The 17382-nt window shown below is 39.6% G+C and overlaps 1 protein-coding gene across 1 annotated transcript; it reads left to right on the top strand.

Moving 5' to 3' along the window:
- The first annotated feature begins 1394 nt into the window (after positions 1-1394).
- On the top strand, positions 1395-15632 carry LOC104126067 (homeobox protein CDX-1-like). The gene is made up of 3 exons (XM_009638572.2): positions 1395-1827; positions 11475-11620; positions 15378-15632. Exons 1-3 carry the CDS (start codon positions 1395-1397, stop codon positions 15630-15632), a joined length of 834 nt encoding a protein of 277 aa, XP_009636867.1.
- The last annotated feature ends 1750 nt before the right edge of the window (positions 15633-17382 follow it).

A 17382-nucleotide genomic window follows, 5' to 3' on the forward strand; every position in this document is an offset into this window, starting at 1 on the left:
TCCTCAGAACCAGAAAGAGGAACCTGCAAGTTTAAATGGTGTTTAAGTGTAAAAGACCCTGAAAGAAAAAATACACCTCTGAACAAAGAAAAAACTCATTATACTTTGCACCTGTTTAAGAAAAAAATCCTTTTAACAAGTTGGTTCATTAATAAAGGTGCAATTAAGCATCACGTCATTAAAGGAACAGGAATGAAAACAGAGTAAATTCTCATTAAGAGACAATGCTAAGGTATCTATCTCGTTAAAAAAAAAGAAGAAATCAACACTTTCTCTCCTCGCTCCTGCTTATAGATAATCTCACAGGAATTTGTTACTTACAAACATAGGATTGCTCCTGAAAGTTAGGAAACTGCTTTTTTTAGCTAAAAAGCTAGAATTTGTTGCCATATTTCTAAGAAAAGGTGTTACTTATTGTGAACAAGCACAGCAATGAGAACAGAAAAACCTTTAGGGAAAACTACCACTCATTTCAATATCACAAACAAGACATAAGCATAGGGAAAGTGACAAATTTTGCATTCTCTCAATAACAGATTCTCTTTCTGTTAACATTGTAAGTTAGAATAGAGAAACTTCAATCACTGTGGCAAGCAGCCAGCTCATGAATAGGCTTGCTAACATCAACAAGACTATTCGTATGAACAAATGCTCAAAATGACTATGAGACTTCTTGTATATCCTTTGTAATGTTAAAATCAGTAGGATTACTGTGGTTTCTAAGTGCTCTCCCACATGGACTAAGAGCTGAAGTCAAGAAGAGTGCTCATGTGAGAAACTATGTAAGAGCTGCAGTTAAAGGCTGAACTGGTCCTTTGTTTTCAGTTTAAAAAAAAAATATATATATATGTAATATAGCACATTTTAACAAAAGAACTAGTGGACTAGCAGATACCAGGCTTTAACTATAACCTAGTGCCTGAAGTTAGATTCTGACGTGTACTGATCAAGAAAAGTACTACTGGTACTGTGTGAACAGTTATTGGTTAACTATGTATGCAACTTTGCTTGAAGACCACGAGATTTCAAACCACATTCAAAAAGTATAGAACCGGGATGGTAATACATAAAGGATCTGTGAGAAAGGAAGCACTAGAACTAGCAGCAAGGTGGGGTTGCCTGCATGGTCAGCCCTTCATTTGAATGCAAATGTAATTTTGGGGCAGGCAGTTATCTGTGACATCAGGCAGGACCTTAGTAAACTGTTACCACCAGCACCTGGTAAAACCATTGTTAATCATGTGTAGTAAAGGGACATCAGGGCTAGCATGAGTCATTTATAGAGCCAGTCAGGGCTAGAAAAGAGAGAGAAAGAAAGAGGAGGGGAAGAGAGATCAAACAAACACTGCGAGGAGCAGGATGTCCCAGCAAGACAAAGCCAGGCTGTGAGCATCATGTATGTGAGTTATCTTTTGGATAAAGAAACCAGCATGTATCCAGGATCTGCAAGGTGCAGCAGCAACAACCTGCCGGTGCAAAACTTTGTCTCCACTCCACCCTATTCCGATTACATGGGATATCATCATGTGCCAACTCTGGACACCCATGGACAGCCTGCGGGGACCTGGGGATCTCACTACGGCCCACAGAGGGAGGACTGGAACGCTTACGGCCCAGGACCTTCCAGCACGGTGGCTGCTGCACAGATCAATGGCTCGTCTCCTGGACAGGTCTCCTACAGTTCTGCTGATTACAGCTCCCTCCATCCCGCTGGATCTGGGGGGTTACCTCCTGTAGAAACAATTAATGCACAGCAAATCTCTCCCAACAGCCAAAGGCACAGCTCTTACGAATGGATGAGGAAAACGGTACAATCCACTTCTACAGGTATGAGGGCGCTGAGGTTTTATACTAAGAAGAGATTTAACTTTTTTCTTTCAATTGTTGGGTTTGTCTTTTTTTTTTTTTTTGCCACGTTCCCTGTTTAGAGGGAAGCGTAGAGTTTAAAGAAGAAATATCCTAATTATTCGTAAGGATTCTCTTGCTAGCAGTTAAATATTGGTTCAATTACCAGATGTGGGTTTTGATCAGCTGACTACTACTTATATTTCTTTCTTGACCTTTTAACACTGAGACAAATAAAAAGCGATGTCGTTTGTCAGTTCCTATCAGATATGTTAAAAAAAATTGTGGTATCAAATAATTGCTTTTAATACGAGTCCTATAGAATGGAATGAAGCAGCAGTCTGCAGAAAGAAATCATGATGAAAGTATTGTATTTCAGCACCACCTATACTTTGCTTATTTTCAAGTTTTAGAGTACCTATGAAAAGTTCAAGTAAAATATATACAATAGGGGGGTTGGAAATAGGGCTTTGTATCAGAAACCACCTCTCTAAACCTCAGAACACTGAAATGAAATGAGATCTGCAAGATCAAACAATGAGTCAATGCTTTAAAAACAGGAATGATAAGGAAAGGCTTGCTTCGCTTTGTAGTAGTAGCTCTCAGAATATGCAGGAATACGGAGATCCATGGTAACACAATCAGTTAATACAGCGACAGATCAGTCTGATGCCTAACAGTCGATGAGTACAAAACAACTGTTCAATTGTATTTAACCAGTAAAAATAAGTCATGAAGCATGAGGAAAAGGTTCTGTTTGATTGTGATAAGCATCCCTAAAACAAAAATCTGTAGCTTGTATGAGTAGAAAAAAATTCTGAAACAAGAAAGGGGAGAAGGAAAAGAAAAAGAGGGAAAACTGCCTGAAAAGAACAGAGGCACAATCCGCTATATAAAAGTATTTGATCCTCCAAGGTGCTGAGCAGCTTTGACATACACTGAGATCAGTAGAAATTAAGGATGCTCAATACCTCCCCTAAAGAGATGCTCACAGTATTTCAATGTTACATCCCAGGAAGGTTCCTGTCCTTTCAGACCTTCCACCCAGCCCAGCTCTGCTCCACACGTGCCTGTAAATAATAGTTTGCAAAGCAAGTACTGAAATCAATCTCTGATGGGAAAGTAATTACTTAAAACATGCTTTAGAAAAATGCAAGCAACAAGTCCTTACAGAGGCAATGAAATTGCTCACAAACTGTATGATGAACAGATGGCAGAATACTTGCTCAAAAAAAATACTACTTCTCATCTCTTCTTTACCTACCTACCTCTTCATGTGGATTTAAATTGCATCCTCTCTGAGCAAAAGACCTGATTTGATCTGTGCTGTCCCTTTTATAGTGGGGACACTGTGAGATAGAGAGGGATACATATAATAGACAATAACATTCTAAGTGTCTGCTTAAGAAGCATGCTTAGGGCTTTCTAACCTCCTAAATTTCAAGCCTGCAAGGGTCAGATCATTCACGGGAGGAGCTGGGAGTCTCTCCATTCTGGAATGGTCCAACAATCTAATGAGCATCTTCATCTCAAGAAGAACTGAAAAAATCAGCGTGTCATAGGAGCATATCCTCCCACAAGGCCATGGGCCAGTGTAAGGCCCTCCGGTTAGTGGGAGCCTATCCATTCCTTTAATAGGTACTGGGTCGTGCTTTAGGGAAAAATCCAGATAACTAATTCTCCTGCTGCTTCTTCCCCTCTTATTTTTTTGCTAGGCCAGGAATGCTCAGTGCCAATAGATCTGCTTCACTGGAGTTGGTTCCTTTTTCTTCATTCACTCCTCTTCCTCTGTTTAAAAGCAAGAGCAGCTTTATTTTTTGGAAAACGGGGAAAACCAAAATAATCCTTAAAAATTTGCCGTAACACCAATGTCAGATCTAGCAATGCACTTAAGTGAGTTTGGTTCTGAGCACGCAAGTGACTTGAAACGTGTGACTAGGCTAACTGCAAAATCCTCAGCAGTTTCTTAGATGGAATCATTGCTTTTTATATCCTTACAGCTGTATGCATACATTGAGCATTACCCTTCTGCCTCTTTGCAAAACCTGTAGGGATTTCAGTAGAGGTTTTCTATAGGCAAGAGTGAAGGAAACACACCTATTATTTATTAGCTTTCCTTATTCCCTGTGAAATAGAGATGAGCCACTATTCTTAAAGATGGAAAAACTGAGGCTCAGACTTACCTGAAATAATCAGAACAGAAATTAGACAAATTATTTTTATTATTTGTTCATTACTTGCTGCAAAATGCTAGCTATCAATAATAAGATTATATCACTATTGAAACAATAATTATTAAAGGCAAGTGATTTTTGCAAGACAGTCTTGAAAGCATGCAAGAAATGTTTCTGTAATCTTATCCCTTTAAGATCAGGAGAGATTTTTCCTAAAGGTTTACTTACATTGAGTAGTCTGGCTTGTAACAGCTACAGAAACAAGGCCCAGAATCAATGCCATTTCCATCTCCAGAGATTTCATGGTTAGCTTCTCTTATTGGTGCTTTGTGGCCTCATGACCTGACAGATGACAAACAAAACACTTTATCGAAATTTCTACCGCTGCCTCATGCCCTACAGGTCTTTCGATACTCCATCATCTGCACAACTAATCTGGACCAAAAGAAGAAATTACTTCAAGTCTTACTCTGTAAGTTTAAAAACAACATGCAATATAAAACCGTGTCTTCAACTGGTGTTACGTGAAGTTTATGAGATTATGCTACTTGAAACCACTAGAAGATCTCAGCATTTAATGCGAGACTATCATCCTGGTCTAGTGTTACTGGAATGCATTTCCCACAGAAAAGGCCTAATAAGGCTTTCATCCATCATTCTCTCTCTGGTCGACGGATGGCTGAACATCTCTCCCTGCAGCTTTGGAGCTGGAGGGATTGGGACTTGATCCTAAGTGTAGAGCACGTAGGATCCAATGTCTAGTCACTGCATCCTTGAGAGTGTTCAGGATACAGGAGAAAGCAAATGGGTTTTAACTCAGAACACCTGAAGGAGGAAACACTGACTACTTAGTATTTCCAACCAAGAACACTGACTGAAAAAGACCCTTCTCTAACCCTTATACCGTCCCCCTGCCTAAACCGCCACTTCGACAGGGCGAGCAAATCTAAGGCAACTAGCAATGGCAACAGGGGACAGAACAAAGCCACAACAGCGAGGGATGTGAGGTGGCAATTACACACACACACACACAAAGCAGAATTACAGGCAAATTCTTTGATGGAAAGTAGAATAAACCCACCTAGAACAAGATACAAATCTCTTCCTGTTGATTTCAATTTTTTTTATGGAGGTATGCAGTCACTCACCCAGGAGTAGACTTATACTTTTTGCTGTTGTGAGAAAACAACATACATCTGTGGCAAAACTGTACCCAAAACAATGAGTTTGAACAGTTAACTACCAGGCAGTTCCGCCAGCAATGAGAATTTGTTCACAAAGCTGAAAGTACATCTTAAGATCCGCACTTAACATTACCATAAAACAGGGAGGGAACAAGTTTTGAAACAGAGGTAAACTAATTATGAGCAGAGACTTTTCCTGTAGAAGACAACTCTGCTATCATTCTTGTTCAATAAAAAGACAGTTTTTCTAACGATGACAATGACAGGTACTGATAGCATCATTACCAAATGCACTGTAAAATAGCATCTAGTCTTTGAAGGAAGAAGTTAATATTCCCTCAAAGCTAAGGAAGAGAAACAAGCCTCTTAAAAAAGCCATTCCTGCAAAATGCTGAATGCCTAATGAACATACAACGCTTGGGAAAAAATTCAGTTAATCACTTGCTTTTCAGTCTATACGCTGATTGGCAATGGGATTTCCCCTGATCTTGCCACTCAGAAATCCACCTACATTTTCTGCAGGTTGGGTCCTTCTGCCAAACAAAATCCATACAGGGCAGTCTGTCCACTCATTATTTAAAGGCGATAAAAATGACTCTGCTTTGGATTCAATTACTTCTGTATGATGAAGATAAATAGAAAGGCTTACACTGGCAAAGTGAAGGACAGAATTTGGCCAATGAGCTTTATTACAGGATAGCAGAACATATTCAAAATTGAAAACACCAGCGTTTTAAATAAAGTCAACAGAACAGAAGGGAAAATTCAAGTCTGTTGCAAGGTTCCAATTCTATCAGCCTATTCTGTTCTTTTCAGTATGAGTCATCTGAACATGTATAACAAGAACAAATGATCCAAGACCCAGCAGAAAATACAAACACTGAATTTCACTCTGTTTCATAAACCCTTATGCATCCAATTTTGCAATAATGAATAGTCCTACTCATCACACTAAGGCTTCTGGCAGGAATATTATTACTTACATTACACAGGATTGGATCCATGTAACATTTTCTAATACAATGGCAGTGTGGTTTGGTCTTTTTTTTTTTTTAAATTTAACTTTACAGAACATCATGTGCAGCACAATATCCATCTTCAAGACTTATTTAAAATTACTTTTGTTTCCCAACTTAAGTCTGTGAAATTACACCAGGGAGAATTTGCCCCTTTCTTTTCCTACACCTTTAAAGTGCATAAATATTTAGAGATACTCCCAAAACAAAACTCTGGGGCCTGATCTCTGACAGTCCGTATCTTGATAAACTCAAAACCTAAACTAATCTCTCTCTTAATACTGAGCTAACATAAAGCTGCAGATTTGAACTGAGCATATCTTCAGGCCAGAAAGCTGTTTCACATTTCGAGCTGATTTAAGCTAACTTCCAGTCATCAAGTACAGACATTAACTCCCTCTGAAAAAAAAAAGTTAAAACTATGGAATCCAGATTACGATGCTTTGTAAGTAATCCGACAGTAATCTGACATTATTCTATACCATGACATCTTCTGTCTAAATTAGGTAGCTTCTGGATTTTATGAATTATGCCAATTTCAGTAAATGAAGAGTATTCCTGAAAAGTTAAGAGAGAGGCACTGAAAAAGGGGCCAGGGCCAGTTCTAATGCTAATTTATTTTGCTTTGTAAACTAGTTGTGAGGTCCGATGGTGGGGTTTTTTTTTTCCCTTTCCTGGCCTACATTGTCTGAGGTTTTGAGGCCTATCTGTCATATTGAGGCAACAGACCCTTTTAACACTTCTCTTTGCTTTGATATGCAGTCTTGTCTCTTCCTTCTCCCTCTTTTCTTCAGGAGTTATATTGCCGGAAAGGGTGATGATTTTCACAGCAAATAAAGAGGCCTTCTCCTAGCTTTATTGTCTTCAGAAGAAATGCTCTGTGAATTTTATGACCAATGGGAAAGCTGTTCCCTTCCCCCCAACTCAAAACCTGGCCAGTCACAAAAATCACTAGAGTGGGTGTGATAGAACAGGATTGTTAAACTATATCTCACAAGAAGTTTTCTAAGCAAGAAACATCTTATTTCTTGTTGCTCCAAAGGCACTCTTCAATAGTTGCTATTTGCAAAATAGGTTTTTGAGAAAACACGCTGGTCTTAAATAGCTCATTAAAACCAGGAAATCCACTCCCCCAACACAAAGGCAGTTGTCCTGCAAAGGTAGTTGCTTCAAAGCTCTTTTGTTTCATTTTTCTTCCACCCAGCTACTAATAACCTCTCCGACCACTTGCAATTGCATAGTGTAACTGTCCATGACAGAACACATTTCCAATAAAACTGACACTATCTTGCCAATTAAAATGATAATATGTCACTAACAAAAGATTAATTAAGACTGCAGAAAGTTAAATGTTGGTAATTTCACTCAGCTAAGTGAGTAAAATATGCAGGATTTGACCAAAGAGTTGGATTAAAATATTAACTTTTATCATTGCATCATTAAATTCTGCCATTATCTCCTAAAGAAGTCTTTGAAGAACATCCTTCTGCTGTCTCTGGGGTGAATCCATTAGTCCTATCTCAAATTTAACTCAGGTAATACTTCCCCTTGAAATAAAATACATCACTGTAAATAAACCCAGTAGAAGGTCTGCAAGGTTTGGCTCAGAATGCAGTAGAGCGGATCCATTTCATCTAACAGATTGAATTTAGAGGCTAAAGTCCCCAGCTGCCTAGCAATAGGTTTTGGTGTTGCTGTTTGTTAACTTTGGCAAATAAAAGAAAAGCATACTTTGCCTTTGAAAGGAAATGCCATATGCAGACTAATTCCAACCCAGCATCCAACAAAGGCATTAGGAAGACTCTCCCTGACATCAATGAGAATCTGGGTAAAGTCCTAACAGACTAAAACGTGACTCTGCCAGAACTGAAAGTATCCTCTCAGAAGACCCTGGCAGATCTGAGCTCCCACTGTCTCTTGTCTCTCAACAGAGTATTACTCTACACAAAAAATCAAATTATGAAAGACAAGATTTATGTGACAAATCGTAGAGAATTCTTCTCAGATTGCTGTTCACTTTTAGGAAGAAAACGTTCTCCTTTTGCTTTCCTACTTTTTAAATTATTCTCTTAACTTACGCTAAAGAAAGAAATTAGATGTGAAAGCTCCCAATCTTCCTTCAAAAAGAAACCAGATATTATCATTCCTACTAAAAAGAAACCGAAGGCTACTCATACGAAAATAAAAGGTTTTATAGGAGAAAGTTCTGGTTTCCACATACATTTAATTATTTCTTCAGTTTAAAAAGCAAAACCCCAACCCTCTCCTACTCAGATAATAAGGGTTTAAACACTTAAAACCAGAAACAGGAAGGTTTATCTTGAAGTTTACCATCTTGTTTTGGCAATAGAAGAACATTTGATATTTGTCTACGGCTTCTGAATGAGAACAGAGTTCAAGATAAGATCACCTTGTTGCTCTTTTGTGTGCTCCAACTTAACAACACAAAGGAGACTAAGGAAACATTTTAAACATTTTGTCCCATAGAATGACCCCAAATTCTGATTTAAAGAGGGAAAAAACCTAACCAAACTACCAGCTAGAGAGATCAAAAGTTTAAAAATATCAAGTGAGGCATTAAAGCACCACAGGTGACCATATGCTAAACAAACAATTTACACTTCGAATGAATGAAAACAAATGTCCTAGTATGTATGTGGACTGAACTGAGTAACTGCTGTTCTTTAGAGACTCTCAAATTTTTACCATAACGTTGTAAAATTAACAGCACTTTTCACTTGATTATCAGCGTAAACATAATTGGGCTAATGCTGCTTTCACTACAGTTTCGCAATGATAGAAACACTACTGAAATGAGAGCGTCCTACGTATCTACCCCAGCACAGTAGAACCTTCACAGGGACATTAACAGGTTTGAGTCAAAGTGGTTTGGGAGGCATGGATTGAGCAGAAACCACAGTGTAAGGAACAAACACAAATATGCACACACCTATTTTCCGTCTTGAAATATTCCAAGTAAACAGGTTGATGGCCTCAAGACAGTTGGAAAATGCCCACAGCACTGTAAACTCACTATTAATGCGTGGTGCTTTCCCATCCACACCACACCACACCAATTGGACACCACAGAGCATGGAAGCTAAAGGATCAAATTCTGATGTAGAGCTTGTTCTACAAGCCTAGGAAGAGTCTTAGAGAAACCTGGTCACGTAGGGCGAACACGTTATTATCTGCAACCAGAGGTGTAACAATATTTGTTCACAGCATTGCACTGACCAGGGCTTCCAGCGGTAAACAACTCTGTACCTAGCATCTATACAAACAGTACAAAAGGATCAGAGCCTGAAGAACCTTCTAATGCAAACAATACCTTGGTGAGCCAAAAATTCCTAAAAGTAGCAAGTACAGACTGTCAAATGCTGGAAGAGAAAAAAAGTGATATGGCTCTGAAGCTATTACCATACAGTGTATAGAGCAAGTGGAAGGCAATGTTAACTTTAAATACATTCAGCTATTAAAACAGAGAGGCATTAAGTCTCCCTCCACAGAAGGGGAAGAAATCCATTAACCTGTGAAACTAAATCATGAATCAAGGGATAAAGTACTTCAAGATTCTGCTCTAGTTCCATACCCTGAATTCTCATTTTTGGGTGCTACTTAAACTTCAAAAGCAAAGGGGAGTTGGAAGGAAGGGCTGGGGAGAAATCAGGCCTTTGGCACCACGGATAGATGAAACCTCCAGCCATTCTCCTGCAGGGGGGAATCTCATTGCTATGGGGTGGAGTGCCGTGGTGATCTACTCTGAGACTGAAATTCTACCAAATTAACTGCTCTTATTAGGAGTGCAATTATTATGAGTTTGAGGAACCTGTTTTTTGAAGAGTTAGGCATCCATATAATCTTTTCAGAAAAAGATCTGTAAGCAAACATGAGCCACTGTATGAAGCTAAGCCACGTCTGCAGCAATAGCAGACTGTTATAGGCAGCAAGTCACAACATGTGTCGAGTTTTATGCATCACCTGAGAGAACCTGAATCTAAGGGGGCTGTTCTACTATAGTGACCACTAAGGACACAAAGATTCACGACCTACAGTAGGAAGACACTGCAAAATAATACCAACCAAAAATAGATTCCCTGTCCCAGACAATTTACAGTCTTAAATACATACATCTGAAGAAATGTCCATATAAATACAGACAGACAACGAAGCACAAAAAATGGTAAGACTTTGGTAGCGAACATGGTAATGATAGTCTCACAGTGATCCAATCTTTCAAAAATGTAGGAAGACCTCGGGCTAGGGCTCAGGGGCCTTGGTTTTAAGCAGGTGTTGATCTCTGGTATACTGATTGCCTAATATGAACGTTAACAACAGAGGGTGAGAAAGGAACCATCGGTAGCCTTTCCCTCTCTCAATTCTCTTTCATTACTGCCAACACATTCTGTCCTCAGAAATTATCCTGTATGGAATCCATAAAATTTCAGCTACTTGCATCTGTGTTCACTGGCTCACGTCATTTCTCATTACCTTTTAACGACGCAGATGCTGCTGAGCCATGTCTGCTTCAGTCAGCTGTACCCACAGCTGAAAGGATGCAGCAGTGCTGCTTGCAAGAGAACAGATGCTGCAGTTCTAGCATTGTTCAACGTCCTTTGTTAAGTATCATTGCTTTCTTTTTCTCTTTTTTTATGAACTGTCATCTGAAAATCTGTGTTACTATTCCCTGTGCTATTATCAAGTCATGGATAGACTGTGCCAGACTTGAAGGAAAAACACAACCTCCAAGCTGCAGTAACATCACAATATTGTGTTAATTTTTCTAGCAACAGGAAGCGAGGAACTTTGGAAGCTCTGTGCAGTACACTATCCCTCACAATTTCCCTCTGAAACAGGTAGCAGTGTATCAGCTTTAGGGACAGAGAAACAGAGCAATTCAACACCAGGCAGGAAGCCTGCATCAGAGTTGGGAACAGAACCCAGGTTTCCTGGCTCCTTGTTTTTTACAAGAACTCCTTCCTTCTCCCAAATGATAACACAAGGGTGATAAAGAATACAAGGACCAGCTTATCATCTATTTAGTAAGGAGCAAACCCAAAATCTGATGGTATGAACCTCCTGTGTTGTAAATCAAGACTGAGTCCACTGCAGTCAAGGGAGTTACTTTGGGTAAGTGCATAGAGAATCAGGCCTAACACACCCACAAACATATTTTCCAATGTAAAGCCAGATATTTTGTGTTACTAAAGTTCAAAAATTCTAGCTTGAAGCAATGTGTTCTTCTTTCAAAACAGGTAAAACAAGAACAAGAGAGAAGTACCGAGTGGTTTACACAGATCATCAGAGATTAGAATTAGAGAAGGAATTTCATTACAACAGATACATTACTATCAGGAGGAAGTCTGAACTTGCTGCAAACCTAAGACTTTCCGAGAGACAGGTAGAGTATGGATCACCCCTTCAGGATTTCCTTTGAATTTATTATTGCTAATGAGGACATAACCGTACCGGTTAAGCACACAAAAATGCTAATGCCTCTAATAACCAACCAATGCGACTGGGTTCCCTTTGCAGTGTAGGAACTCACACTACCCAGCTGAATGGCCTGACAGCCCTGTTTGCACTCATTTATAAATATCCCATCAGCACTACTTCAGCTCTCACAACGACATCAGAGCGCTACACAACAACATAAAAGAAGGAAACACCAGTCTTGCATGCAGTCCTGTTCTGAGAAACACGAGTTTAAAAATATCAACAAAATCCTGCCTGGATTTCTCTCTGTTTTACTGGGGTAGCGGTAGCAGGAAGAAATTTTTGCTGAAATTTCTAAAGCGGAAGTCCGGGTTCTGCTGAAGTCGATGGGAATTCTATGACCAATTTCAGCAAGGTCAGTCTTAGCAGAGAATGGAAGTGATCAGCTCAGGTATGTTCAGGACACTTGAAGGTGTTTGTTTCTTTGGCTGCCTTTTACCTTTTGTTAAAGATGTCCTACATACTTGCTACTCCTTTCTCCTGCCTCTGTTTCCTCCCACCCCCTTCAAATTCCACTTCTATTCCCACAACATTAATCAAAACGCCATCCTTTCTGGCCAAAAGATATATACCATTTGCTCTGGAACCACCCTGTGCCGCGTTCTTCAATCATGCAATTGCAACGCCTGAACCACCCCCTACCAAAGCAAAGCAGGTACATGGCCCCTGGCTCTCCAGCACTTCAGCTGGCTCTGCAAACAACCAAGATAAGATGCCAGGCTAGATCTCCCACAAAGACACTCACGACACAGGCTGAGCATGTGCTCAGTCCCATTTTACTGGGGAGTTTTCTAGACGCAGTACATTGAAGCAAGCAGCAAAACAAAATTAAAAGTTTACTGAGGATCTGCCCAAACAGATTTCAGAACACAATATGCTCATTTGCTGCCTTTTCTATTTACAAACCATCACAGCACTGTTTTCTCAGTCAGTTATTATTCAGTATCATTCATTGAAGATTATGCCTGATTCACCATTGTTTTACGGGCCCTACTGAGCAGGGATAGTCCAAAATCCACCGAGCTGTAGCGCTGTTCATCCAACTTGAACTCGTCTTACACAGCACACGCTGAAAGGGCTTACAGAAATGGAGAAGCAAATACCCATTTTGCAGATATTTCTCAATCTGCTGCTGAATGCAAGTATTTAAATATTGAAAATTAAAATTATTTCAACTGGGTATAAAAAAAACACACTATGTGTCTTTTTGCTGGCTGTTAAAACCTTTATAACTTGACTTCATTATGCTGATTAAAAATATGACCCTGCTTCTGTAAACAACCAACAATATTTACTTAAAACTTCCTAGTTCAGCGATAATTCCTGATATTTGGTATTTGGTATTTGGTATTTGAAGCGGTGATACAAAAAAGATGTGAAACTTTTCTTTGACATATATTGGGGAAACACAGCAACAGTTTTTGCAGTATTTATTCTTCATCATTGATACATGTCACGAACAAAATTAATTCCAGTGCATAAAACCTACACCTGTGAAGTCACTTTTGAAAATGTAAGGTTAAGAAAGAACTACCTGATCTATATTCCCACTACTAGCCTTTCACACAAATTAAACAACCCCGTCATATGAATATGACTGAACACACACTGTCCTGGCCCACATTCCACTGCACTCAGCCTAAAACCTGAAGAGACTTTCTGGAAAAGCTTTGTTCCTGGCTATGCCAAAATCCCACCCAGGACACCGGAAGGGATATCTCAAGACAAAAGGACAAAGAACAATTGTTTAAGCAAAGAACGAAAGGTATCTAATGAAGGGGGGAAAAAAAGGCAAAACGAAGCATTGCCAATATAGGAAGGATACAGAAACAAAGGAGATGATGAGGACACAGAAGAAGAGAGAAAGTTAAATTTAACGGGAAGAGTTACTCACACAACTGAACAGTGGGGAAAAAATGCTGAAAGAAAAGAGGACAACAGGTGAAGAACAGTCAGACAGATGCAACCGGCCATGTTAGCTTTTAGTCTAACATTACAGATCTGTATTTACTTGTAGTTATTTGATAATTGGCTTACAACCTTGAAGTGCCTGCTAAAATTCTCACTGGATCACCGCTACAGATCTGCATCCCTAGTTTAATAACAAACCAGAAGAAACCACTAAATTCAAAGGCAGGTAAGAACACTGAAGCCAGAGGGTAATTCTGAAACAGATGTTAGTTTGGTTTTTAGACTGTTTCACCTTTTCATGCATTTTGGCAAATGCATGGGTGAAACCAGATTACCTCAGCACAATCAGAATGCAAGAGATCCAAGAGAATTTGAGACTGGTTTAATGGAACCTAATTTGGTACTGAAATGATATTCCAGAAACTAAGACAACAAAATGAACTGCCAAATGTCTCAGATGATAGCCTGGGACTTCAGAGACCTAGTTCAAACTTCCACAAGCTTTGTGTGCATCTGAATTCTTCAGCTGCAAAATGGGAATAACCGAGACCGTCACAGAGACGCCTTGAAATGTTTTGTGGGACTTCACCACTGGCTTTCTTTTAAAACACAACCTCGTAACCACAGATGTTATCACCTCTTACTGTTTCACCTTTTTTCTGAGCATCATTCCTTCTAGCAAAGGATAACCAAACAAATCAGTATTTCTCAGCAAATCATTGTTGTTTTTTTTTGGTTTATAGAAAAAGGGTGACAAAAATATTTCCTTTGCCATCTGAGCACCAACAAGAAAACAGAACATATCTGAATGAGGTAGCTTGACTCATTACACTGATCAGACATAATACAGAGCCACTTCCAAAGATAAATAGCTGGTGCGTGCTGCTTTAAATCCAACATTGGGGATTCATGCCCAAAGACTTCTCAGTCGCCACAGAACATTCACCCTTTCACACCTGAGCAAGTTCTGCTGTATTTTCAATTGACCATTACTCATCAACTTCATGTCCTCACTCGTTCCATCCTAATCAAAACCCATATACTCTTCAATAGTTGCTTCACTTCTTCCCAAAGATGACTGCATTTCTGTGAGCAATGACGATGGCATAAAGCAGTGGACTGTGAGGGAAGCAGCAGCAGATTCTGGCTCCATCTACGAATGCAATAAAAGGCACTTAGCTATTAAGGCACCGCTTACACAATATTTTGAAGCAATGTTGTGTACCGGGGTAGTGCACTGGTGAGATTCTGCTTAGAAAAGTATTTCCATAGGCTTATGCTTTGGAGCTAACCAATTAGCGCGCAGCATCCAAACAGGAAAGCTTTTGTGCCTCAGTTTATAGGCCAGTAACAGGTTTTGACTTGCTCTGACTGGGGCATATAGTTTTCAGTGTAAAGATACTCTCAGGTTCTTTTGGCCATCACTATGACACATGAGATTCTGTTCTGTTAGATTTTGTACCAAAAAAAAAAAAAACAACCCCAAAGCTCATTCCATAAAGAAATACCTCCTAAAAATAAAACTAACACTGAAAAACTTTTTATCAAACTATTAATAAATATTTTATTACCAGATAGGAAAGATTACCTGTATGAAAAATAAGCAACCAGCTCTGTTGTCTCAGTTTGCCACTGCCTTTCTCACTGGTCCTCATGCAATTGATTTTACCTATGACCCTTGACCGTATACATAAAGGACCACATTGCATTCTATTAGCAACTGAAAAAAATTTTCCTCTGCTCCTCTGCAGGTGAAAATCTGGTTCCAGAATCGCAGAGCCAAAGAAAGAAAATTAATGAAGAAGAAAATGACTCATTTTGATGGCAGCAATCTTGGCTCTATGCAGAGTGACTCTGGCTCAGTGAGCCCGATGCCAGTTCCTGACCAACAGACTCATTCAGAAATGTCCAGTTCCTTATTCCCACCTCCACCCCCTCCACCTCCGCTTCCCATGAATGGTTTGCAGCACAACGGGAACCTGCAGCAGGTAGTGGCCTCTCAGTGAGGCTGCCTGAAGAGCTACTGCATAACGAACACTATAAACTACCAGTACATGGAGCACTACAGTATGAGAGGACAGCTGGAGCTGTTTTGCAGGAGCCCCCAGCATGACACAGTTCTGTGCACATAAGCTTCAAGTACAGTAAACTGAGAGCCACTTGCCAGGTCTGCAGGATAGCGCAAGTTCCCAAGGGCAATGGAACTGCTGTGTGCCAGGACTCCTAGTTGCAGGGAGCCTCTGCAAGAGGATGCCATGCCGAGTCTGTGCCACAAGGCAAGCATCCCTCCGGCCACGCAGCAGGTGGGTAGGCACTGGGAGGGAGGCGAGCTGAGGACCGGATATGGCCATTTGTTACAGGACACTGCAGGCAACAAGAAAAAAGCACAAAACGGGCCACAGGCAATACGACATTGCTGAGGCAGTAACGGCAGCTGTACCCAAGTGCTCTGGCTGTCCCTCGTCCCTAGGTGAAGAGTATATTCCTTCTCCTTTGATCTCCACAGGTTCCATGCACTAATGTACTACTCATGGACTTTACACATGGATCTTGACAAAAAAAAAACCTGGCTTACATGTTTTGACCCACTTGACGGAAAGCCTGGGTCATGGTGGTTGCACTCACTACATGTCAAGGGCAAAGGTCAGGGATGAGCTTTTTGGAATTTTTTGATTTTGACAGGTATGATTTCCAATGCTCCATACACTGGTATAAACATGCACTCTTCAATCCTACCACAAATGTTTCAAAAGCATTCTGGAATTGTCAATCTTGGCCCAAGTTCATTTTTGATACAAGAAAAATCATGTCAGACTCATTTTGTATTCCAAAAGAAAGAGCAGAAGGGGGGGAAATCCTTTTCAGAAGTGTAGGTATTTTTAAAAGTGACTGCATTTCGTGAGACAGCATAGCCCATGGATAAAGATGCAATAATTGCATTCAACTAATTTTAAATTTGGTCCAGCTTGCAGAGCTATTGTGACACTAAAAAAAAAAAAAAAAAAAATCTGAGAAGCCAAATTAATGGAAGACAAAGCAAACAAATATTTCACTTAAATATAAGCTCTTGGCATTTTTTAAGTGGGTCTCAGTTCCCAAAGTGCTGAGCCCGTCCATACTAAGCAGAATTTGGTAGGTGATCAGTACTTAGGGAAGTAAGTATCCGGATTGTTCTTAAGATGACAAGCAATTGCACGTGCATAGCCTGTCTGCAAAGGGAAAATTTTTAAAGCACGCAAGTGATTTGGGAATTTATACCCTCCTTGTCAAAAGCAATTTAGAAAGTTGGGATGCCTATCCTCACTAATTTTCATCAAGGTGTCCTCCTAAATATCTCTGTTGCAAATAAGGCTTAGGAGCATTAAGTCATTTAGGCACTACGTTCTTGGGTTTTTTCCTTAATTATAACAAATAGTACTATTAGGTCATCAAAATGTTGGTAATGTAAAATTACTTTGTATATAAAGAACACTAAAATAAATGACTTTTTTCATAATCATTTTCCAATGTGGTATCAGCTACTGTAGCAAGTGAATGTGCAGATTTTCATGATTAGTCTGTTATTGAACTGTAATATCAAATTCAAAAGCCGGGTGATGGTAAAAAAGCTTACAAAAAGTAGAGGAGAATGGCGAGATCAGGATGGATCAGGAAGCTGGCAGTTTTCACTATTTCTTAATTTTATTTATCGTTTTATGGTTTACTCTAAAAAAGAGTAAAATTCCAACTTTAAATAGACACATAGCTACATTCTGA

This window comes from Egretta garzetta, unplaced genomic scaffold (genome assembly GCF_000687185.1).
Source record: "Egretta garzetta isolate BGI_Z169 unplaced genomic scaffold, ASM68718v1 scaffold595, whole genome shotgun sequence".
Classification (NCBI taxonomy): Eukaryota; Metazoa; Chordata; class Aves; order Pelecaniformes; family Ardeidae; genus Egretta; species Egretta garzetta.

Bases quoted from the DNA above. Each gene is read 5' to 3' on its own strand.
- LOC104126067 (XM_009638572.2), top strand. From the start codon at position 1,395: ATGTATGTGAGTTATCTTTTGGATAAAGAAACCAGCATGTATCCAGGA. The intron at 1,828-11,474 runs GTATGAGGGCGC...CTTTCAAAACAG, and splicing joins GGTACAATCCACTTCTACAG to GTAAAACAAGAACAAGAGAG. The intron at 11,621-15,377 runs GTAGAGTATGGA...GCTCCTCTGCAG, and splicing joins TAAGACTTTCCGAGAGACAG to GTGAAAATCTGGTTCCAGAA.